Consider the following 25,790-nt stretch of genomic DNA (forward strand, 5'->3'; position numbering starts at 1 on the left):
TTATACAATATACACAATATAAAACATTTAACTACCATTAAAGCTTTGTGCATGACATGATTAAAAAAGATTAGAAGTTATATACCACCTTGTTGAGAAGTTAGCGAGCTTACTCATCAACTTGAAACATTCAAGCTAGCTTTCTAGACACCATAAGCTCTCCTAAGAATATAGTGCAGTTTCAGCACAAGTTAGTAGTAATAGTAGTAGTATATATTCAATGCCATGTCAGCATCTGAGGCTCTCCTTAAATAAAAAAATACAATTGAACTTAAACAGAAAATGGAGAATACAGCAGTCTTAGTTATACAAGATGTTAACATTAACATATGGTAGATCAAATAGATTCAGCATGAGCTTAAAAAAAAAAAAAAAAAAAAAAATTTAAGCAACTACGAGCAAGCCAATGTCACAATTAGTGCAACAAAAATTGAGGATAAATTACACGAATTATGAGGTTATTTTTATTTTATATTATTATATTTATTATTATTATCATTATTATTATTATATATTATGTATCCCAGTATTCAGCTAATTTATATATACAATATAGTACTTTATTTAACTAGCATGCGTATAGCAATTACCAACAGCAAAAAACGTTCTTTCGGCTTCTCCCATTAGGGGTCGCCACAGCGGACCATCCGCATGTTTGATTTGGCACACGTTTTTACGCTGGATGCCCTTCCTAACGCAACCCTCCCCATTTATCCAGGCTTGGGACCGGCAACAAAATACTTGTCTTCCTAAACTAATAAAAAAAAACATTGTTGAATTTAGCTAGATAATACAACCTGAAAAGAAATATATTAGTGAGCTAATCAAGTCAAACCTTGCTGAACAGCATACTGTTTTTACATAGGATTAAAAGCTAGCTAGCAATTCTGAGAAAACAACTGCCAATTTCATCAAAATTACAAAAATTTAGATTAAAATACATACCAAATATTAGTAATATGTGTGTGTGTCTGTGTAGGCAATACACTTGTAGTTTAGATAACTACTAGAACTTGACTAAAATTAGCTTGCACATCTAGCCTAACCTAGCTTGCTAGCATGCTAGATATCATAATCAGCCCAACAAAAAATATAGAACCAACTTGAAGTTAAACTTTCTATCTGTGCTTTTAAACAAGCTTATTGAAATCAGTTTATTAAATCCATAATAAAACAGACAGAACAGATAATATTTAACTTAACAAAAATAGATGAAATATAGATCATTTATATTTTAGTCATTTTATAGTCACTTTTAAATATAATATATATTTATCATAGCATGCCTATTGCCTCTCTTTAGTCATTTATTGCAAAATTCTAGCTAGAAAATCTATTTCTAATACATATTTATACACAGTTATATAATATGACCTGACAGATTAGCTAGTTATCATGCTAGATCCAAAGAGCTAATCATAAATAAAAACTAATCTGTTCTAATCTGCAGTCACTGAATTTGTCCTGTGCACATCCATCAGCATCTGGTTTAAAACAGTTAAAACAGCAGATAAAATCATTGGCGATCCCCTGCCTCTAGGACTTGCAGCATACCCAGGAAGACCCAGGAAATGGGCAGGAAAAATCACTACTGTGACCCTTCGCACCCTGCACACAACCTTTTCAACTCCTCCCTTCTGGCAAGCCCTACAGAACTTTGTTCACCAAAACTGCCAGACATACAGTAGGAACAGTTTTTTTTTCCTCTGGCAATCACCTTCATTAATAACTGACTTTAATTATATGCCTGGCATCACATCTATTAGTACTACATCATCAGAACAGTCAGTCATCACATCATCCATATATGTTAGACACACTATTGCTGCTGTATATTGTGCAAAAGTTCTGAAGTAACCGCTTTATCTTATGTGACACAGTACTGCTATTTGCACTACCATGCACTCTCACACTTTATGTATATTACTGATATGGCATATACTCTGTATATTTTGTTCTATATCATTTTTTTATCTAAGCGTTAAGCTAGAAAAAGCTTTACAGCTGCACAGAATGTATTTATGATTACAGATTTGAGGAAGAACCTAAGGAACTGAGCACCCCACACTATACTCCTCGCTCTCTCCACCTAGTGCCACATGCTAGCTGGTAGGGGGTATTGACTGGAAGAAGGTGACAGCTGGGCATTTTAAGGACATTTCAGAGAAGTATTTTGGCCCAAATCCATCAACATTGGATAGAAGCGTGAAATAAAACGACCTTCCAAAAACACTGTGTCCAGCCAAAGACCGGATTTATCCGACAGTGAAAATTGGCAGTAGTGGATACAGACACAGCAACACCAAGCTAACACCTCCAACCTCCAATACACCCTTCTACACAAGACCACACACAACTTCTGCAGGTCTCAAACACACACTCACATCATACACACACACACACACACACACACACACAGACACACGCACATATGAAATGTAACAAACCAAGTATTTTTCCTCTTTGATTCAAACTTATAAATGCAATTTTTATGCTTCTCTAAAACCCAAACTCCTTCCTACAAGATACAAAATGATATTAGCTTACATCAACAATTCAGATGAGTGATATATGACTGGATTAGTCAAACTAATCTAGTCTGTTTAAGGATAAGCTGATATAAACTAAATGAGAAAGTTTCCACAGATGAAGACTTATACTTTTTGAGGTAAAGTTATCTTTTCTCTGCACAGATAACGTTAATTTTAATGCCCTTCTCTGCTCTTTATTCCATCTGGGGGTTTTGCAAACTTTAACAAACATTCCAGTAACCTAGCAGCATAGAGATGTATGTGACGATACTTTTAAATCTCTACTCAAATATATAGATTTTTTTTACAGATCCCTTAAAATAAGCACCAAGTCATTAAACAGACTTCTACATGAACAGGTTTCTTCTTGGATATCAAAGTTCTACCATTCATATGACAGAAAGTATATTAAAATGCCTTGTACATGCACAGTACATGAAAAAAGTTAGTACAAATTTATATGAAAGTGTGAGCAGTTTACTTCCACCAAAGATAATTTATTCCATGTCATCTAACATCTCATCAAACTGCTTTTAGTAAGCTGTCTCAAGATATTAATTATTTACATTAAATAGTGTTTATCACAAAGAATCAAAAGAAAGACACAAGACACAAAGAAAGAAAATTCACTTGTACATTTGCACTCCAAAAAATGACATTCATTAGGAAAAACATGCAAAATATTTATTGATCATCTCAGAGTAGTGTGCCAAATATTTCCACAAAAATTAGGCTAACTAGTATAGACTAGTTAAGTACATTTTAATAATAGACATATTTTCAGCGATTAAATTCAGTTTGATGCTAGTTGGATTATTTCCAATAAAAATACACACCACACAAGAATTTGTGGTTCCCTTTCAGGAACTCGAGCTGCGTAGAAAACGCTTTGGGAATGCCTCACGTTCACGCTCTGAATTAAGTGTCAAATCTGCCCAATAGGCAAGTCATGACGTCATTGGCAGGCGACATCGCGTAAACCAGGAAGCTACAAAATGGGTGCGCGATGGTACAGACATTAACTTCTTTCTGTTGAGGTAAGCGCTTTGTGTGTGAATCTGTGCAGCTTTGAGCTCACAGGCCGACCTAGCAAAAGGCATGGAGACGGATGAGGCCTCTCCAGCCTCTCCTGCTGGGCCTAGGTCCCGTTTCCAGGGGATGCTGCATGAGCAGCCCTGACAATCAGAGACCAATCCTCAACACCACCAGGAGGCCAGACTGTTAGCTCTCCCACAAGATGTGCCTCAGAGCGCAGTCTCCCTCCACTGGGTGACTCCTTCCATCCCCACTGGGGATGGAGGCAACCCAGGCCTGCTCAGGAAGCATTCACGGCTGCAGGGGATCTCCCCAGCTTTTCTGAGAGGGTCAGAAGCCGGCCTCGAGAGACTTCCAAGCAGATGGGAAGGCCAGGCTGTTAACTCTCCCACATGATTGCTCCAGCCGCTCTGGGAGGGTCACAGACCAGCCTCAAAAGGTTAGTTACCATAAGAGATTTCCTGGCAGCTAAAGGCCTGCCAGAGATATCTCGGTGGGTCCTGCACACAGTACAGAGGGGCTACTCGATTCAGATCGGGTCCTTTCCTCCCCGGTTCCATGGACCTGGAACAGGACATGCGCACCCTCCTAAGGAAAGGGGCCATCGAGGTAGTTTCTTCCTTAGTCAGAGAGTCAGGCTACTACAGCCAGTACTTTATTGTTTGGAAGGTTGGCAAAACCTGAGCCTCACTCGTGATGCTAACTCTCAGGGAGATTGTGTTTCAGATCAAGACCGAGGACTGGTTTGTCATAATAGATCTAAGGGATGCCTATTTCCACATAGCCATCCTTCCTACTCACAGGAATTTCCTGAGGTTTGCTTACCAATATCGGGTCGTTGGGAATGGAGGTTCCTCTGCAGATATGGCAGAGATATTACAGAGCCCAGGTGGATCTGTTTGCGACTCAGGAGACTTCACACTGTCGCCTCTGGTTCTCTCTTTCTCACCCAGCCTGCGGCTGGACGCCATGGTGCAGAGGTATTAGAAACCATCCTCCATTCCAGAGCTGCCTACAGGAGGAGGTTGTATGTCGCTAAATGGCATCTTTTCACCACATGGTGTAAGAACCACCAGTTGGACCCAGAACTCGGTTGGTTCAGTTCTGGGGTTTCTTGCAGAAACAGTATGCCACAGGTTTGACTCCATCAGCCCTGAAGGTTTACGTGTCCGCTATCGCGGCTTATTGTACCCCGCCAGCGGGGCAATCACTGGGAAAAATACACCCTCATAAAACGTTTCCTATGTGGCACCCGGAGGCTATGGCCCGGGATATAACTCAGGGTGCCTGTGTGGGACTTGGCCGTTGTGCTGGCGGCTCTATCTGAGCCCACCTTTGAGCCCTTGGCTGAGGTGGCCCTTAGGTATCTGTCGGTTAAGACCGCCTTTCTTCTGGCAATTTCCTCCCTTGGGAGGGTCGGGGACCTACAGGCTCTTTCCGTGGCCCCGTCGCTCCTGGAGTTTGCCCCTAGCATGGCCAGCGCTTTTCTCTACCCTAAATCAGTATATGTGCCTAAGGTGCCTGCGGTTCCTTCACAACATGTCGTTTTGCAGGCATTCCCAAAGCATTTTCGACGCAGCTTGGGTTCCTGAAATGGAACATCACTAGGTTACATATGTAACCCTAGTTCCCTGAGGGAATGAGAGCTGCGTCAACGAGCCATACTCCCTGCATCCCTGCAGTGCTTACCTTCTCCTTTTTTCAGAAGCTAATGTTGCTACCATCGCGCACCCATTTTGTAGCTTTCCCAAAGCGTTTTTGACACAGCTCTCGTTCCCTCAGGGAACTAGGGTTACATACATCACCTAGTGACATTTGATGGGTTTGTGGTCCGAAGTAACGAGTATTCAAAAGGAAATGATTCAACTTGAATAACTTGGAAAATGTGCTAAAACTTGTGACATGTAAGTGTAACGTTGCACTAAGCATGCACAAAGTACACTAATGAATATGATCAATATTTTTGGGCTTTGGATTTTGGGGAGCATTCAAAATCACCACTAACCACAAATATAATAAAGCTAATAAACTAACTCTGGTCAGCTAGCAAGTTATGGTCATATTTAATATAATCTTTAATTTCGTGTAAAAAAACACATTTTTTTTAACTTCTTTTAGTGTGGGTCTTTTTCTAAAGTTCTGCTTTAAAAAATGTTTATGGATTAGTTTGGAAAAACTGCATCATAGTAAATAGCAATTATTACTGAATAAAATAATAATAAGTATAATTATTATAATTAAATCCACCAACAGCATTTTCGGAAGCCAAGCATCCAGACATGCTGAGCCACACATCCACATTAAATTCACATTTATTTACCAAAGCCTACCAAGATTTGTGTCAGTATGTAAGATTGAGAAGTATGTAAGATTTTTTTTTATTAATTACAGTGCAGAATACTGTTAATTTATTATTATTGCTAATTACATGAGTTTGGTGGATTATTTATATATTTTGTGTGTGAATATGGTCAAATACTGTACACTATTCTATTTATAAAGTGACAATGTCTAGATGAATTCACTAAGGTGTCATTGGAGCTGTGTGTGTGTGTGTGTGTGTGTGTGTGTGTGTGTGTGTGTGTGTGTGTGTGTATATATATATATATATATATATATATATATATATATATATATATATATATATATATATATATATATACATACACACACACACACACACACACACACACACACAGTGGTCCCACGGAACTCACGAGGTTTTGTTCTAAGGAAAGTTACGAAAATCCGCGAATTTTGCACACACCCCCACAGCTCCTGTGGTACCTTTGTGAATTCATCTAGACACTGTCACAATAAAAATTTAATAGTGTACAGTATTTGACCAAATTCACAAACAAAATATATAAATAATGCATCAAACTCATGTAAATAGCAATAATGATAATAATAATAATAATAAATTAACAGTATTCTGCACTGTAATTAATAAAAAAAATAAGGCTACTTATTTTAAGTTATTGGATGTACTATAGCATTCAGTAGCTGAACCCACTTTTTTTTCAGGGAGAGACTCATATTTAAATTTTGTTAGTGAAAACGTTATTCCTAACGTTCCCGAACATTTGGTCCTGTTGTGGAATCCCGCAAATTTTAAGATAATCCACAACTTGCTGTTAGGTTGCAAACAAGAACCCATGAATTTTCAGAGCCGCAAGCTCCAAACCACACATTTTATATATATATATATATATATATATATATATATAGATAGATAGATAGATAGATAGATAGATAGATAGATAGATAGATAGATAGATAGATAGATAGACACACATGTATATACATATACAGTATACATAGAGAGAGAGGTGTGTGTGTGTGTGTGTGTGTGATTAAAGAGCAGCCATAACACCTAAGAGTCTGCACTAATCTCTTCTAATCTATGAACATTTTAAACAAATGTAAAAAGATTATTAGATTAAAATTCTTATAAAGATGTTTTCAAATGCACAACTGTTTTGTTCTAGCCTGTTCTAACCTGCTGCCCTTCCACAGCCGTGAAGTTCCTGATGTTTTCTGATAAGAGCTGAGCTGAACCGTTACTTAAAGATAAGATAAGATAAGATAACCTCACTCAGGTTACCCATGCAAACGTCTTACTGGGACTGTGAGACTGATGGCTCATTTACTGAGACCACCATTTACATACGCCACACCCCCTTTTCAGGTACTAACAGGTTTGTTTGTTAAGTTAAAAATATTTAGAGTCATTTAAATATAAAAAAACTGATCAATAATAGTACTATTGTGCAGCAGAACAATAAAATATGACAACCTATCTAATTGTAAATTCACTGTTAGTTTTCATTGCATAAAAGCAACATTTATAAAAACGCATTTTAAACCCTGCAGTGTTGCTCTGGCAGGTGGCTAATTAAAACTACAGCTATAAATGTTTTGATCCCAGCGTTAATGCAAAAACAATTTGTCACTTCATCAAGCTGCTTTCATTTACTCTGTGCTATTAAAATAAATGAGTAATAAAATGTTAGAGAAATTAATTAAACTACTGGTTACCACCTGAAGCAATTGTTTGTGTTCACTGTTTCATAGTTAAGCACCGCAGCAGGAACTATACTGTAGATCTTAAATATCAGCAGTTCATTCCTAAGGAAATTACACATTTTACAAAAGATTTACAAATACTTTCTTTAAAGGATATTACTAATAACTGTATTTCACACTACTGAAATGACAGAATGGATTAAAGGATGGATAACTGGATTGCACACACAATAGTTAAGTGGGTGAAACATGAAAAAATGTATGAATGGTACTTACTGGATAGATGAACAGGTAGATTATTAAATAATGAGATGGGTAATTAAAGAAGTAGATGGAAGATGAGATGAGTAGGTGTGTGGAATAGATGAATGAATGAATGAATGAATGAATGAACGAATGAATGAATGAATGAATGAATGAATGAATGGTTGGTTGCGTGGCTGGATGAATGAAATATTGAATGGAACAATTACTTAAATAGTGACAGTGAATGGATGTTGATCAGATGAGCTGATAGGTAGATGAATGGACATACAGATGAGGGGTGGGTTAAATGAAAGGACAGGTAGTAATTTCTATAAATAGTTATTGGATGAATAGATGGATGTATAGTGAATTAATTTAGAGATTGGTCAAAATAATTAATTAATTAGATAAAATATTTCATTGATTTTTACACACCCAAACAGTTTCTGGAAATGTATTGTACAATAAAATGTATGGCAATTTAGAATATTACATAATGTACAAAGTAACGTACAATATACATAACGTACCATATATGTACAATACAATTATCACGTCATGTACCATATAATGGGAGATATGGGCAATGTAATCTAGCATACCAGATGTACACCATAAAATACAACATAATTTGCAATTTAATATCAATAATCTACAACAATGTAAGGTAATGTACAATACGTTCAATATAATGTACTATATAACATGATAATTTACAATATAATACATGATGTTCAAAAAACAATACATTGCATGACGTAACATATGACATACAGTATAATGTACGACATAACTTACATTATAAATGATGTAACGTATGCAATGAAGGAACAGACATTTTCTCAAAGCAGCTTTACAGAATTTTAAGAGTTAAGGTGAATGGTGTGCATTTATCCCTGATGAGCAGCCGTGGCGACTGTGGCTGTGAAGGAACAAGGAAGGAAGTATTTGTATACTAAAACTTCTTTAGCGTTATGAAGAAGCCAGTAGCCATGTAGGCTTCCGACATGACATGACCTTTTCCTCTGAGCATTATTAATATACACTGCGTGTAAGAAAGGTTAATGAGCAAATTAACACAGTACAGGTGCATCAGGTCCGGTGCAACGATTCGCACGTGAACACGTAATGATGCTTAGCAAATATCAATGCTATATAATAAAGCACAAACTTCTCTATGCTGTTATTAACCTTATTAAGCTATTTCATCAAGACAGTAGTTGTTCTGATTGACAGCAAATCACAGCTTTATATTATTGGATTTGCTTTAATAGAGTATATTATTGTTTCTATAGAAACGGCTCATTCATCAAAATCCATGCTTTTTACCTTATGTATGGCATAAAAGTGAATTGGTGTAATATCTCTAAAATGAAGACAGTCAAGTCAAATTCCAGTCCTTCCTTTCATGGCTTTGAGCCCAATCTCTGTCCAAAAGTCAGCCTTTTCTTCCTGCAGATATTTTGCTTGCCTTTAAAGATGTTCAAGAAGTTTAAAATTGGCATCTTTTATATAACAAAAAAAAAAACTAAAAAGGTGTAGCTTTACTGTTATGCCATGGTGCTAAGCCCCTGAGGAGATTAACTTTAAAAACCCTTTTAAAATCCTGTCTCCTCTGAATCTTTGTTGATAAACTGAGGAAAGGTCTGAGAGACTATTTTTCCACCTCGCTGTAGTCGGAAATTGGGTCTGTGAATTACTAGCCTCTATACCTCATATTTTAAATGTTTATTTAATTTAAAGATGGGAGATAGTTTAAATGCAGATTAATGGCATGAGGTGCAGGAAAAAGAGATGAGTTAGATACCCTGAAATGGGATTACAGTGTAAAAATCTGAGCCAAGAAGGAAGCGTATGGAGTGTCTACAGGAGCAGCAGGAGCAACATGCAGAGATGGGATGTGTCTATATGTGTGTGTAGGTGTGAAGCTGGAGATTTGCCCGGACGTTAGGTGTGAAACAGATGTAACTTTAAAAAAAATATAAAAATATGAATAATCCAAAAAAACAGTAACCAGAAGAATTATGAAGTATTCTCATGTCCTATTTTTTATTCACAAAAAAATCTAGAATACTAGCTTATTTTTACGTACCATTTATTTAAAAATGTAGAATGTAGTATAAAAAAATCATGAAATCAAATCAATAAATAAAAGATATATATATATATTTCTATAGTCATTTTCTGACCAAACCATTTAATTAAAAAGAGATTACATTCCATTTGACATTATTTAAAGATAAAATGAAATAAAATAAAAAATACAGTGAGAAACAGTAGTCGCTATATAAAGCTAAATAATTAGCACATATTAAATATCCCAAAAGATCAGTGTGATGGTGTAGATGTGGGATTATAGTATTGAACTCCCCAATATGTAGCTAACCTTTGCAACTCTCCAGCTGTAATTTTTGGAGATATTTGAGCTACTCAATCCATCCTCTTTACAGAGTGCTAGGAGAATATAGACACATGTCCTCTTCAAATCCATTCCAGTTGACTAGAATCTTTTAATTATTGCCCTGAGGACAGAAAATTACATTTTCAAAGCTTTTGGAAATTTCTTATTGCCACTTCCCAATTCAAGAAGTACAACAACCTTATGACACACATAACAGCTATGTTCCTTACCCATTGTAAGGATTGACTAAGGGAATTTGGCTTTATGTGCTACCTCATGTAAACACCACTGTAAAACAGGATGTAATGGTTAAACAACTTACTTATCGTAGTCACCCAGGAATATTAAAATGTAAAATATCAATGGGAATGTATACGTTTACAGCATTTGGCAGACAGCTTTATCTAGAGCAACTTACAAAATTGCTCTGAAGTGTCTATCAATAAGTACAATTTTATACTGCTTTATTAGAACACAGACTAAAAAAATACAATCAGTCTAAAATTGTGTTCAGAGAGAATACATCCAGAAGCAAGGCCTATTTTCTTTGCTAATTTAAGTATTGCTGAAAAATATATATATATATATATTTTACTTCAAATATATTTCACTCATGGACTAATCAATGTGACAACTTTTTAATAAAACTTGCTTGTGTTTGCAGTTGTTTGCTATAAATGAGAGCAGCCTAATTGTGAATTTTTAAACAAAATAAAAAAAGCTTAAACAACAGACAAAATTGTTCATCTGCCACTTTTTTGCTTATAATACAGTGCCAATATTGGTGGAGGGCATTGTATCTAACTGGATGTCGTTCATTAATACTACACACTGAATATATGCGACGTCTTAATGGCCTGAACACCTGAGATCGTCTCCTCAGTCATAGATAATTCATCGAACAGCTCATTGGCTTTGTCCTCTAAGGCATGGGCCATTTTTATGGATTCACCCTCAGGGCTATGTTCAAACACATTAACCACAAAATCTCCATCAGATCCGAAGAAGCTGCAAAGGAGGGCAAAGTAGGAGGTGAAGTTATGAGGAGGGGAGAAACGGGGAACCACGGGATCGTTGGACTCGGTCATGGAGTTGTAGATAAAACTCATCTATCTGACTATAGGACAAGGGAATGAGGGGTCTTAAGAGGAACGGGACACTCAAGAAGGATGTAATGCAGTTGGGTAATGAGGCAAAGCACTAAAAGAAGATGCTGCAGGAACAGGAAGTTCTGCACAGTTGACTCAGGGTTGTCTAGTGAGCTCAGTGTACACTGAAACTGAATTGAACTGATTAACAAAATGCTCGTGTGTGGAGGTTGTTTTTTTTTCGAACTGACGAAAAACATTTATGTTTCCTTATATATTAAGGACAGAGTAGTTTATTTCCAGTTTCTCACCAATAAGGGGAGCAATATTCTTATTTATGTAACCTAATCTTACATAAAAATGTTTGTTGCTATGATCCCAAATCATCTAAGACTAAAATGTATCCATGATTGGGAATATATTTAGGAACAAATTCATCCAAAGTATATGTTGAACTGTTGAGCTAATCTAAAATAGTAAATCGATTTAAATACAACAAACTCATGAACTAATGTTCTGATTAGACAGACAGGGTCAAATAATCTTTGACCTTGCGATCAAAAAACCAAGAGCCACTTTGCAGCTTTAAATTTTAGCTCGCAGGGTTAATCATGCGTATGATTGGAGCAATCCGAGTTCTCACCCAGCTGATTTTCACTCACATCACAGAGCATTGCATCGGACATTGTAATCATCTGACTTTAAGACCAAATGTCATTAAATGACTGAGTGTTTCAGTCTCGTTTACACACTTTTACTACATACTACATTTTACTACATACTTTTTTGGCATTTGATTTATTCACATGCGTAGCAAAAACAAAAATCTAATCAAATAACCAACTAAACACCACACATTTGCAAAACAAAACAAAAAATTATCTAAAAATTAAAGAAATGGATCTGTAATGTGACTGTAATTAGGGACTAAACATGGTTTAGTCCTAGTTAGACTAAACATTTTATGTCAAATCTTATTAAGGTGTATGGAAACCTAGATCTTTGGTTTATAATTGAAGCAAACTTAAGGTTGTCACTTAAATTAGAGAAAAAATATTTCAAATTACACAATGTTTTTTGCATTTCTGCTTTACTTAGTATGGTTTGCAAAGGACATTTTATTCACATTAACATTAGCACATATTTCAGGAAACATGCTTTACCTTGATAGGACACAATGTTGTTCTAAAATGGGCCCTGCATTAGATTTTAAATGAATGCAAACCAATTACACTCTAAAAAAGTGTTCGTATTTCAAAAGTAATTGATCTCTTTTTACAGAAACCTCCAGACCATATCCAATTTTGCTCTGGTGTAAAATTGATACTCCGCCCATCACCATGGAAACAACAAATGAGTTTTGGTTCAGAAAATTTTTTACACATTTCAGTTCAGCTGAATTTAATTTGAGATCATTCTTCACATAAAAAAAAATATTATAGTCATCATATCACATCAAATATCACAGTCATCAGTTCTACATCAAAATACAACTTTCTGGTTCCCTTTATCAGAAGATTCCAGTTGTAGATATAAATAATAAGCATCTAACTCAGAAGTGAATCAGCATCAAACAGCATCTAAGCCTCAATAGGAAGTACAGAATCAATCCTTTTTCCTGGAATTCTCACCATTCGTGGGGGGCAATCATTTGGCAAATCAGAAAAAAGTTGGAGCTACATAGGAAAATTAAGTACTAAATAAAACGACTGTGATCATGTATTGATACTCAAATAATACTTCAGTGTATATAGATATTGTTTTAAAAATATTGTATGTTATATGTTTGTTCATTCTTTGTTTTTTGTTTGTTAAAATTCCTCATAAAAGAGACGTTCACATTCACAAGATTTCCGCAGATATTTAAAAACGATATTTCTCACCCTGCCATGTTTCATCATCTTTTGGCATGCTCACTTGGGCTGCCAGTGTGATAAAAACATGCGAGTGTAGCAGAGGGATCTGTGGGTGGGCGTCGCCCCATGTTGCCCCCACCCTCACAGCACCCCCTCTCCAACCCCCCCAAATGTATTTCATTGGCTCCTGATGACATCATGGTGAGCCGGCAAGCTCTCAGAGTGACTTCACCAAGTACGCTTTGTCCCCAGAATTCTGCAGCGTGACAATAGCAAAACATAAAAATCTACAGCACAGTGCCAGTGTATGTATGGTTGTATGTGTATGTGATTTCTGGGTAAATAAAAATTATTTACAAACATCAATTAAAATGTATGTGAGTGTATCTTGCATTTAATTCCAAGAAAAAATCCCCAAATACTGTTAATTATATTAAATAATTGGCCATTTGGTTACTTATGAAGAAATATTTAAGAAACAGAAAAATGTCCAGTTGCTATTAAAATAAAATAATATAATAAATGAATACTTAATAAATAAGTATTAAAAAGTTTATAAGTAAAAACACATTCACACATAACAATATAAGAACAATGTATAAAACACATAACAATATAAAACAATGTATATAAAATAATTAAAGAAATTTATATATTCAAAATATAATAACTAATGAGGAATTAGCTTTTAAAAGTCACATTGAAAACACAACAACAATGAAACTGATTCAGGTGATCATGTTTAGGTATAAAAAAAAAAAAAACTTTATACTACTGAACTTTCAGAATCCAGAAACCTTGCCATCAGTTCCATAGAAAATAATGTATACATTTTTCTGTAAAATCTGTCATTAAAAGGAAACTATTTAAAAACTATGACAAATAAGACTGTATTAATTCAAACAGAAGTAATGATGCCCTATAAAAAAGAGGAGTTGCCGTGGCTGAGCTGTGTTACTGGAAGATCTGGTGCAGACTTTGCATAGAAGGCACTCTTTCACCATTATTTTACTGTTCTGTTTACTGAGTTTTGTGGGTGTGGCCTAATTATGTAGTTAAAAGACAACCAGTATTTTATATCTATCAAATACTTACATACTATTGCAGTATTACATTAATAAAGACAGATAAGGATCATAAACAAAACTTTCAAACATTGGAAAATTTGTAGGGCTGCAACAACTAATCGATAAAATTCGATAACGAAATTCATTGTCAACGAATGCCGTTATATTAGTTGGGCTGCTTAAGTTACAGTTTAGGCAACATAATACAGCCTCCTGCAAAAATGGTGGTCAGTACAGGGTCAACTGGCAGCAGGAAAAAGTGTCATTCAAGGCATGGGAGCATTTAATATTAAATGCACTACTGAAACTACCTGAAAGTTGTGCAAAGCGTGTGTGATATGTGTGAGATGGAAGTACTACAGTATGCATGAGCACGCAAAAAGAAAACACCTGTGTCACGGGTGAAGGTAAAACATCAGCACGATAAGCAAAAACTGTATAATACTCATTATGAAAAAATTGTGTAGTTTAATGAAGTGTTATTGTGTAAACTGTTTGTTTGTAACTTCAGGCAGTCGCACTGGATCTGTTCTGTCGTGACTCGTGAGCATCAGGTTTCGCAATCAGCTCGCTCACGACGTAGTGATGGATTCAGTTAAACCAGTGCGAACAAACACTAAATCTAAAAGCAGCAAATAACAGCAGCAGTAAACGATAAAATGTTTACTGTTGTGGATTTCAGGGAATGATTATGCATTTGTACACCAATGCATTTTTTTTCCTTTTTTATTCAAGCCTGTCAGCTTGCTGCGTTTCTCCATTTAATTAATTTTATTGCATTTGGTTGCAGTTCACTTCTGTTTTCAAACGTGATTTACTATGGTTTTACTACATTCAAACGCTTCTCAATGCTTGTATCTTTAATTTAAGCAAATATCAATTAATTATTATACAAACTAAACTAATTATATATTCTAGATTCTTATATATTTACAAATGAACAAAATATCTGTGTATTTTTATAAACAAAAATTGTCAAAACAATGTTGTATTATATTTTATATTTATTTGTCAACTTGCTATCTACAAAATACAATACAATCCAGCATGAGTGAATTTGTTTAAAGGAGAATCCCCCATGCACTCCTCAACAAGCAGCCACTATAAGCTTTAAAATGTCTAAATTAAAGATAGTTAATACTCAATATGTGGCTTTTGCATTTTTTAAAAAACACTTATGCATACATACATTGAACAAGGGTTTTAAAAAGTTATAAGCAAAACATTGAGTAAAAACAGTATTAAAAAAAAGAATCGTCCAATTAATTGATTATCAAAATAATCATTAGTTGCAGCCCTAGACTTTTTTTTTAACTTAAATCTATCTTTCTATCTATCTTTCTATCTATCTATCTTTCTATCCATCTATCTATCTATCTATCTATCTATCTATCTATCTATCTATCTATCTATCTATCTATAAATTAACATTTATGTTTGATATCTTACTGAATTCAATTTGATCTGTTGTTACAAAGATCGCAATTCAACAAGTCAAATTTGTAAATAAAACCAGATGCTTAATACTTACAGCAATCTCCACAATGTCTTCCTGTCATGGATAGTGCAATAATCCCAAAGGAATAATCCACTAATAGAAAAAGCAGTTGTGGGTAATCCTTAATCTCTAAAGTGTTCCCAAAATGATATAATCCAAAATCCCAAGGTTGAAAACAGTCATGAAATGTCTTCTTATAAAATCCCGCAGATCTGAAAGAGATTTAAACATTTAAAATTATTACCTGCAGTTGTTACCTGTAATATTTGACCATTTCAGCTCTTTAAAGATATGGTTTACATGGATTAGAGTGGAAGATATTGAGTTGCCTTCTATGAAGCTTTGACCTCAACCCTGCAGAACACATTGGAGATTAATGTGAACACTGACTGTACCCCAGGCCTCCTCATACTTCATCAGAACCTGACTTTACTAAATCCCTTATAGCTGAATGAGCACAAATCTCTGGGAAGAGTGTAATGCTCATCTTTCTACAATAAAGAAGATTGGTGGAAAACATTCAAAATAGTTGCCTGGATTAGACGTTCCAGCAAATTCATCAGAAGGTCATCAAAATGTGTTTAGAGAAACTGCAACTAACTCAAGAGATACAACTCAGACTTTACAGGCCTCAGTAAGCAAGTTTAATGTAAAAGGTTCAATATTGCAAAAAGACTAAACAAGTATGTTTTTTTTAAAGGAAGGTTTACCAGTAGAAAGCCTCTTCTCAGTAAAATGGCAGCATGGTTTAGATTTCTACCATAGAGATGTTTGGCTATAATGCACAGGTCCACATTTGGCAAAAAACTGAAACAGCATATCAGCACAAACTCCACATACCAACTGTCAAGAACAGTGGTGGAGTTGTGATGATTTGGGCTTGTTTTACAAGCCCTGGTGTACCATTTGGGCAATGGTACACCAGCAATGGTACACCAGCAAATGTACAATAAAATAGCTAAAAAAATAACAGAATCTGGGTGTTTCGGTAGCCCAGTGAGAGTTCATATATATATATATATATATATATATATATATATATATATATATATATATATATGAAACCACAAAAGTGCCACCAGGTTCTTGAAGCATTATTGGTTCTTAACAGAACCTTTACAAAACCTTCTAATGCTGATGATGTCTTCAACACAGCAATAGTTCCTCTGAACTTTATGTAGATACCAGTGAAAACATTTTACAAGGGCCTCCTGAAACTTTAAAACTTCCTAAAAGAACCTTAATTAAAAAAAAAATTAAAATTCAGATTTCCCCCCCAAATATTGTCTGGTATAAAATGTTGATAACCCTGCTTTAGAGTGATAAAAGTAGATTTTTGGGGGTTTTTTGTTTGTCCCTTCTTACTGGCGCCAGAAACATATGGGCTAAGGATAACAGTGTCTTAAAGGACCCAAGTATTCATATGACTATTTCTAAAAACTCCTAAAAACTTCTGAGAGATGAGGTTTCTGCATATAAATGTTTAGATGTTGTGTATGACTCAATTCTAGATTACTGAAGAAATTCAACTTCTCTCGAAGGAAGATACACTTGAGACTCCACTGTGGGCTTTCTGTTTACTTTACACAGCAAAGTAACAAAGTCACAAAATGGTTCCCTTTTCAGTGTAAAGTTTTACAGCTAATCAAGATATTGTTATTATTAATGTAAATATAAAGAGTATTAGACCTGTGCATGCATGTGTGTGTGGTCAGCACAAAACAAAGGAAAGTTATACAGACTCACAATTTCAGTTCCACAAATTTTTTTTAAACATTCACTTCAATGTTTGTTTGTTTATTTAAAACCAACAAACTGATTGTGTTAATTAAGAAGCTCAGAGGTGCATTAACTCTCATCTCACTCTTAAACTTGTAACGATGTGAAGTACAGCTGTGTGTGTGTGTGTGTGTGTGTGTGTGTGTGTGTGTGTGTGTGTGTGTGTGTGTGGTCGGCGCAGAACAAAGGAAAAAGGAAAAGAGGAAACAAAGCACTCGGGATTCACTTTACCTGTTGCTCATTTGGACATTTGTGTGCAATTATATTTCATCATGCAAATCCTGTAAAAGTTGCACAAAACTCCGTGCGCGCGTGCTCTAACATTATTTCTATTTACTTTTTTTTTATTATTACTATGTAATGTACATTTCCTACGTTGCTGTTGTTGCAATACAAGGTCGCATGATTGTAAATGCATGATCTACTTGTATTGTTTGGCTAGTGAAAAAAAATGATTGCAATTTCTTTTCTACAATTTCGATCAAAAAAATAAAACTTTGTACATCATCCATAACAAAAAGAGAAAGCGCGCGAGAGCAAACACACATACAACATCATCTTAAGTTTTAATGTCGATAGAGATCTGGTGTATGCACACAACCGTATTATCATCAAACACCAACAAATCAACAAACAAATAAAAACAATTAATTTGTTGGTTTGATGGACTGGAAAGAATAATCACACGAGTGCGCGCGATGCCTCTTGTTTTCTCCGACACAGACGACAGAATGGGAAGCGCCCAACTTTGCACCAAAAAACTTTTTGTCCTCGTTGTTTAATTTTTTTAAAATAAAATCCTGAAACAAATCCCCGTGTGCTTTACAGCAAATGTGCGTGCACACGTAAAGAAAGCAAAAAATATATTATGCACTCACCTGGGCAGAGCGAACAGCTCGCATCCGCTGGGTGGATAACAACAAAAAAAAGTTGGAGCGTGTGCGTGTCCGTGCTAGCGTTGATGGGTCCCTTTGTTTCTCTCTGTGAGCGCGCGTGCGTGTGTGTTTGTGTGTGCGTGTGTGTGCACGTGCGATGCATAGCTCGCGCCTTATTGCTTTGAGCACCAGTCCCGCCCTCGCGCGCGCAACAACACCAGTTACATCCAAACCGTTAATGGATGCGCGTGCAGAAAACGTCACTCTTGTTAACTGGGTTCCTCAGTGGTACTTTGGATGATTAATAGATTCCACAGGTCTAAACTCTAGGGTTCCACTGTAACTTTCTGAGGTGTTTTTTTTTGTGGAATTTATTTATTAAACTTTGATAAGTTGAGAAGATTTCTCAAGTCAAGTCAAGAAGCTTACTCAAACTCAAAGAACTCAAAGAATTGAGAAGATTCCTCGAGTAACATTTTAAGTAAACATGTTATATCCAGTTCAGATCTTCTTGAACATCCTAACTAAGGTTTTTCCAGCAGGTTAAGAGTTCTGCTAACTTTTCAAGGGGAAAAGTACTCACATTTAACCTTTTTTTTTTTTTGGATTTCCTACTAATGAAACCATTAAAAGAGCCTCCATGGTCTTGAAATATAAATGGTTCCTAAAAGAAGCTATACAAATATTGCAGATTGTAGAGTGTAGATGTTTAGAGGTTTGCCTACCCCTCCATGTCATTCCATATGATCACACATTTGAGATAATGATTCTTTAGAAGTTTATTGGTTATAGCTTTTTTTTTTTTTTTTTTTTTTAAAGGGGTGCTATTATAGCCTTTTCTTACAAGGAAACAATTGGTGTAGGCACCTACTAAGAACGTTTAAGATTGTCCTCCGAGAGACCACACTTCTCAGAGTTGTTTGGATTTCTCACAAATAGAAACCCTAAAAGTCTTTTAAAAACTTAAAACTCACTATAGCATTTAAGTGAGTGTATATAAAGCTCCCTGTTAAGTTAAGATGCAAAATAACATCTTATTAAGTGTTCTTAGATTTTTGGTTAAAGATTTTTAATAGTTTTTAATAGTTCGACTCAATAATCAGACTTGGCTGATGCTTTTAAATCAACTTACTTTAATCAACAACTACCAAACCCGCCACCCCCCTCCCCAAACACACACACACACACACACACACACACACACACACACACACACACACACAAAGTCTCATGCATACTCTCTGTTTTACAGTTGCAATTTTCCAAAAGACCTAAGTGTTTACAAAGAGAGGCAAACTTCACACAAAATTATGCAAATTGGTACTATATAATAAAAGGTACTGCCCCATAACTTGTTGATCAATGTTTATTGTGTGGTCAGGTGTCTACACATATTTTGTCCATACAGTGAATAATTAGGTTTCAATTGCTATTAGTGCTATAAAGCAAACATGGTCTACTTTTAAACTGGCTGTTTGGTGTAAAAGAATGCAACTCTGGCAACCCTGTCACTAACTGTCATGTATGTAGCTCCTCCTCCATTAAAAACCGCACACACAGAGTGATGGGGCAGAGTGAGTCCATCCTTCCCTCTATTAGCACTTCTTGCAGTTCCGATGTTTGACCACTGCAGTAATAACTCTGGTAAACTGTGGTTACATCACTCCATCACTCCAAGGCACCACATCACCTACAAACGTGTTTTTGCTGTATGGACAAAATATGTGTAGACACCTGACCACAAGATTCATATGCGCCACATTTAGTCCCCATTTGCTGTTATAATAACCTCCATTCCATGTTACACTAGATTTTGGAGTGTGCTTCTGGAGGTTTGTGCTCATTCAGTCACAGTGGCTTTAGTACAGTCAGGCACTGATGTTTAGTGAGGAGTCCTGGGGTGCAGTCAACATTCCATTAATCCCAAAGGTGTTTAATAGGTTTAAGGTCAGCCACATCCAAATACATCCTATACAATTGTTTACCTCTAACTTTGTGCTGACAGTTTGGAAAAGAACCATGTACGGCTGCAAAATTCAGGTGTCCCAAAATTTGTTCATATAGTATTAATCATCATAGTTATAATGTACAAAACCAAAACTTTCAATACAAACTTTTATCATTATAGTTAGTTAATTATTTAAAATTAGTATTATTATTAATAGTATGGTCTGTGGTTTTCTAAAATTCCTACATCTGCATCTTTAAAAAAAAAGAATAATAATATTCATGTGTAAAGGAATAGGCTTTATGTTGTGTGAAAAATTGTTCCGCATTTATAACGTGTCCATAGCTAACTCACTTTCCATAATAAAGTGTTTCATTTGTCTTCAAATGGTTTAAATAATTGACCAAAATGACAACTATTATATACAGTGTAGGAGTTTTGAAACATCACAACACAATAATAAAAATAATAATATATGTGTAGTAACAACACACATAACCACACACTTTATCTAGCATTAAATGTAGTGCATAAACCTGTCACATCACCAAAATGTTTTAACACTCTTATATAACAACAATATGCCATATATTATTTTTATTTATTTAAAAAATTGGATCTGTTTATATAGATCTGTTATATGTACTGTAGCATTGCTGAATGTCAGTGAAACTGTTTAGTTCCAGTTGTTGTTGTTTTCTTTTTTGTTTGTTTAGTGACAGGCTTAGACCTGCGTACTTGGCTATTTGATTAATTGATTGATTGTGTTTAAGTTAGTGGACTAAGCTATTGTTCTAGCAGGCAAGATGTTAAAAGTAGAATCCAGAGATTAGGACTGAATAGCTAAAGTGCTGTATATACAATATGTGTACATGTAAGTCAGTTTGTGGAAATGTAAACCTAACCTAAGCTATTTTAATTATGATAATTACATGTCATTAAGCTATGGATCATGTTTAAGTACATTACTAACTATTCAGATGAACTAGTGGACTATAACATTAAGATAGTCCCCTAAATGTAGAAATATAATCTGTTTTTATTGGTTCAATCATCATTATTCTCTTATTATCTCTTTATTTATAAATCTAAGGTCTAAAATTGCAAACTAGTATCAGTTAATCTGTATATGAATCAGTTTGTGTGATTAAGGCTAATGCACTAGTCTGGCTTGGGTTGTTACGTAATTACTGAGCAGTTGTAAATTATTGCTTGATTTCTGGGTAAGTGAGCTAACAGACATGGTATGAGTTAATAACTGTCACATTTATGCTAGTGATCCAATTAAGTCAACTAGTAGTGAGGTATGCTCTTGATATTTTGCTCTTGATATTTTGCCCAAGCCCAGACTGAAGTTTAGTCTGGACTGTGTGATAAAGCTAGGACCTTACATTTATTTAGCTAAAGTACATATAGGGGTGATTTTTGTATTTATTTTATAGACAAAAGCTAAATGTTTAATGAATAAGGCTTGATAGGCTGTGACCTAGTTACCCAGATACCAACTACATCATTTATATTATTTGTTTATGAACGCTGAGTTGGTTTATGTATGGGTTTATTTATATTATTATTGTGTGCCTGTTTTTGTTGTTGTTGTTGTTGTTGTTGAACTCAAGCACTCAAGACCAAAAGAAACATAAAGAAGAAGGAAAATCAAGTCATGAGGCCATGTTAAGGTTCAGTTCCAGCTGACTTTATTTCCTTCCTGAAAAAAACAAAACAATACAAAAAATCTGTACATGTGTATATTAACAATTTGACAAGCAGTGACTGACACAGAGTTGGCATGAAGCCCCGCCCCCTTGATCCCACCCTCAGCCCCACCCCAACACAAAATGCTTTATGGCATGATTAGGATGCAAAACAAAGATTTTTTTTTTGTCTACACAGCATATTGCACAGAACATAAAGTTAATATAATCCAACTGTGTATATACTATATTTATACATAAACTCCTCAACAACAATCGTTAAAGAAAGTAGGCTAAGCAAAACGATAGCTGTTCTAGTGCCATGACATGTTTATATCGCAACAACGTACATAAAAACACACAATCTTTTTTGCTTATAATAACAATAATAATAATACAGTCGACTGTACAAATTCACAATTTCTTTTTTTTTTTCAGAACACAACAGCTATTATCGAAACCTGAATCTGTGATACAAATGTCTATCCACCATGCCTTAAAATACGAAAACGATCAGCTATACGATTAGAAAAAGAGAGATTAAATATCCAAACACGTTTCATTTTCCATTGTTTTTTATTTTAAAAAAAAGATTTTTCCCTTTTTTTGCAAAATGTCTTAAAAAATGATCAATTAAAGCTACGATTTCTGATGTGTGATGTCCCTTTACAGCAGGGTTTGTGTAAAAATGTTTGTGTGTGTTAAAGAGAGATTTTGAGCTGTAAACACAGACAGGAGGTTGATTTTGCTTTTAAACAACCTACCTAGAATTAAAAAGTAACAATTAGGAGAGAAAAAAGCTGGTAGAGAAATCATCACTGAATCATCACCACACCCCCCTTTTTTCTTTCTTTCATTCTTTTTTGTTTTGTTTTGTAATTTTTTTTTTAAATATAGATTTGTAAAAAAATACACTGAGAAAATAATCAAACACTCTCTTTTTCTCCAAAAAGTCTACATTTAAATATATAAAAAAAACAAATATCAAACAAACAAAACAAAAAAATAGCCCTTCTTGTTTGGGAGAAGGAGTGTGAACCAAAAAACATAAACAAATGAAAAAACTTGATTTAAAAAATGCAATGCTTGGCCGGTATATAAATACATCCTTATATATAGATAGATATATAATATATAAAAAATGACATCTGGAAAACAAGCAAACACACAATGATGGGACAAGAGTATATAAAAAAAAACACAACAGGAGAGATTTGGTCCTGATTCTTAAAATAAAAAAAAATTAGTTCAGCACAGATCTGAGTTTGAATCCTGAAGTTTAGGATGAAGAACAGCTGGTGATTTTGTGATGTTTTTAAAAGTCCAACATGGCGCCATCTAGCCATTTGAAATAAACCTACTGCTAGTGAACTGTTCCACAGTCGCACACAAGCAAACCGTGATACACCAGCATGCTTCTCTCTTTCTTTCTTTTAAATAAAGGGTTGTCTTAAAGTCTTCCCACCTCGTTTATCAATCCACCCTCCCTCTCACCGAAAACAAAACCCAAAACATTTCCAACAGCCTATTTCTGTACCTTTTAGGCGTTACAAAGTCACATGGTTGTCGCAATGTTGTCTTTTTCTTTCTTTTTTTTTCTTTTTAAAGAAAACTTGCCGTGCAAATCAAATCACAGTTTTCCAGTTCCGTCTTAATTTTATTTTAATTGCAATATGATCTTTTTTATCTCCTTTTTCTCCATGCAGACACTTTAAGGTCCCCTTTTATCAGTCCTCTTGCAACTCGATATAAAAAAAATCCTTCTTGTTTTTGGACCCATCACGCGCCTCTCCAGCCACTCAAATCTTTTCTCACTCTTTTGTGTGTTGTGTGTGTTTCGGTATCAACACGCAGAACTTGCTGATGTTTGCAGTGTAGCCCGATTGCGACGCATCTCTGCAAAAAAAGCAACACGATGCAGCTCAACGCATCCGCGCACGTGCCTCCAGTCCCTTCTTGAAATCTCTCTTTATATATTAAACGCACGTTTTGCGTGCTTCTTTTCCGACTCTCCTTTTTTTGTTCGGTTGCAAACACTTTTCAATGCAACTTCGTGTAAAACAGTTCTCCGTCATTTTTGTTTCGTTTCGCGAGTGCGCTCAGTAAGTGAACACGAGGTTGGAAATAGTAGACTCGAGCCAGTCCCGGGAGATCATCTCGGTCACCTCGGGTGTGCAGTAATCGGGGAAGTCGAAGTGAGAGCCCGCACACGATTCGAAGCTCGAGTCCCAGTCGCGGTCGAGCGCCGGCGAGCACGAGGACGCGGAAGAGGAGGATGAGTTAGAGCCGAAGCTTCCCAGAGACGTGCTGTCGAATCCGGGGCTCGCACGGGGCCTCACCTCCGCCATGTCGTCCTCAAACTCCTCGTCGGATGACGAGGACGAAGAAGAAGATGGTGATGATGAAGATGATGGAGATTGGGATAAGCGCGAGGCGGACGGAGCAGGCGAGGGCGCGCGGAAGGCGCGGTGGGAGTCCTCGTAGAGACTCTGTGCGTCGCTGAACTCGGTTGAACTGCTCAGAGTCGGACTCGCAGGGACACTTCCTCCTCCTCCGCTCCCGAAGACGTAAACTCTTTTCGGTTTCTTGTCCGACTTGTTGGACTTGTAGAGCGCGTGGTGGTCCGCCACGGCAGCCGGTTCAAGTGGCGCAGCTTTGTGAGCCGTCTTATGCGCCTTGCCGTGTCCTCCGCTGCCGCTGCCCGGTCGGGAACTTCCGCTCTTTTTGGAAGGAGCCTTCAAGATGGCGCCGTGAGCACCGGTACCTCCACTTGCCTTGTCGCCGTTCTTGGATCCTCCGTTTGACTTGGGCTTTTTCCGCGGTCGGTATTTGTAGTCCGGGTAGTCGGCCATGTGTTTGAGGCGCAGGCGCTCTGCCTCGCGGATGAACGGGATCTTGTCGGTGTCCTTGAGCAGTTTCCAGCGCTTCCCGAGGCGCTTGGAGATCTCCGCGTTGTGCATGTCGGGAGACTGCTCCATGATCTTCCGCCGCTCGATCTGTGACCACACCATAAACGCGTTCATTGGACGCTTGATGTGTCCGCTGGGGGTCTTGCACCAGCCCGGGTCCACGAGCTTATCGGCTCCGGGGCTTGCGATGTCCATCGCTCCGGAATCACAGCTCTCTGTAAGGCTCGTTTTCTGCACCATCTCGGCGCTCGCGTCTCCAAAATTCCACCCGTCAGACTTTAACTTGAATAAAACTGTCTGACGTTAAAAGAAAAAGAGAGAGAAGTCCACTTTCTTGCACGGTGGTAGTCCTGAGAAGTTTTTTTATCCGTGTTATTATTATGATTATTATTAATATTATTAAAAGTGCGTACGCGGGAACCTGTAGGATATAATCTCAGTGCGCGGACAAACACTCCGGCTCGCGCCGTGTCCGTTCTCCGTTCATGTTCGCGTTAAGCATCAGTTAAAGTGTGTGTGTGTGTGAGAGAGTGTGCGTGTGTTTAGCTCTTTCTGCATAACCAAGCTGCAAGTTGTTGCCGCTGCAGTAGTGCGCTTCCCATTTGCAGTGCGCGTGCTAAGAAGTTTTTCTTTCCTTTCGAACATCTCGAGCTCGCGCCGCTTTATGCCTCCGCGAGACCAGACCAGTGAAAGCACAGGAACCAATCAGCGCCTGTCGCCAGCCTTCTCCCTGCTGAGAGGCCACGCCCCCTGTCTGCACTCATTGGCTGTAAAAAGGAATCTAATAATAACCGGCGCGTGCAATGAGCGGCTCTAGATCTGACCTCATTCCTG

The 25,790-nt window shown here is 36.5% G+C and overlaps 1 protein-coding gene and 1 long non-coding RNA gene across 5 annotated transcripts in view; both read right to left on the bottom strand.

The window, feature by feature from the left end:
• LOC124384471 overlaps positions 1-18,734 on the bottom strand; it is a 42,682-nt gene extending 23,948 nt beyond the window's left edge. For all 4 annotated transcript variants that reach the window (XR_006925402.1, XR_006925403.1, XR_006925401.1 and 1 more), the window contains exons 1-2: positions 18,409-18,734; positions 15,785-15,963 (exon numbers count right to left, since the gene is read on the bottom strand). This is a non-coding gene — a long non-coding RNA (uncharacterized LOC124384471). The remainder of the gene's footprint in view (positions 1-15,784; positions 15,964-18,408) is intronic.
• A 3,293-nt stretch (positions 18,735-22,027) lies between these two features.
• On the bottom strand, positions 22,028-25,751 carry LOC124385089 (transcription factor SOX-4-like). The gene has a single exon (XM_046848201.1). It carries the CDS (start codon positions 25,194-25,196, stop codon positions 24,147-24,149), a length of 1,050 nt encoding a protein of 349 aa, XP_046704157.1. The 5' UTR covers positions 25,197-25,751; the 3' UTR covers positions 22,028-24,146.
• Between the last annotated feature and the right edge of the window lie 39 nt (positions 25,752-25,790).

This window comes from Silurus meridionalis, chromosome 4 (genome assembly GCF_014805685.1).
Source record: "Silurus meridionalis isolate SWU-2019-XX chromosome 4, ASM1480568v1, whole genome shotgun sequence".
Taxonomy (NCBI): domain Eukaryota; kingdom Metazoa; phylum Chordata; class Actinopteri; order Siluriformes; family Siluridae; genus Silurus; species Silurus meridionalis.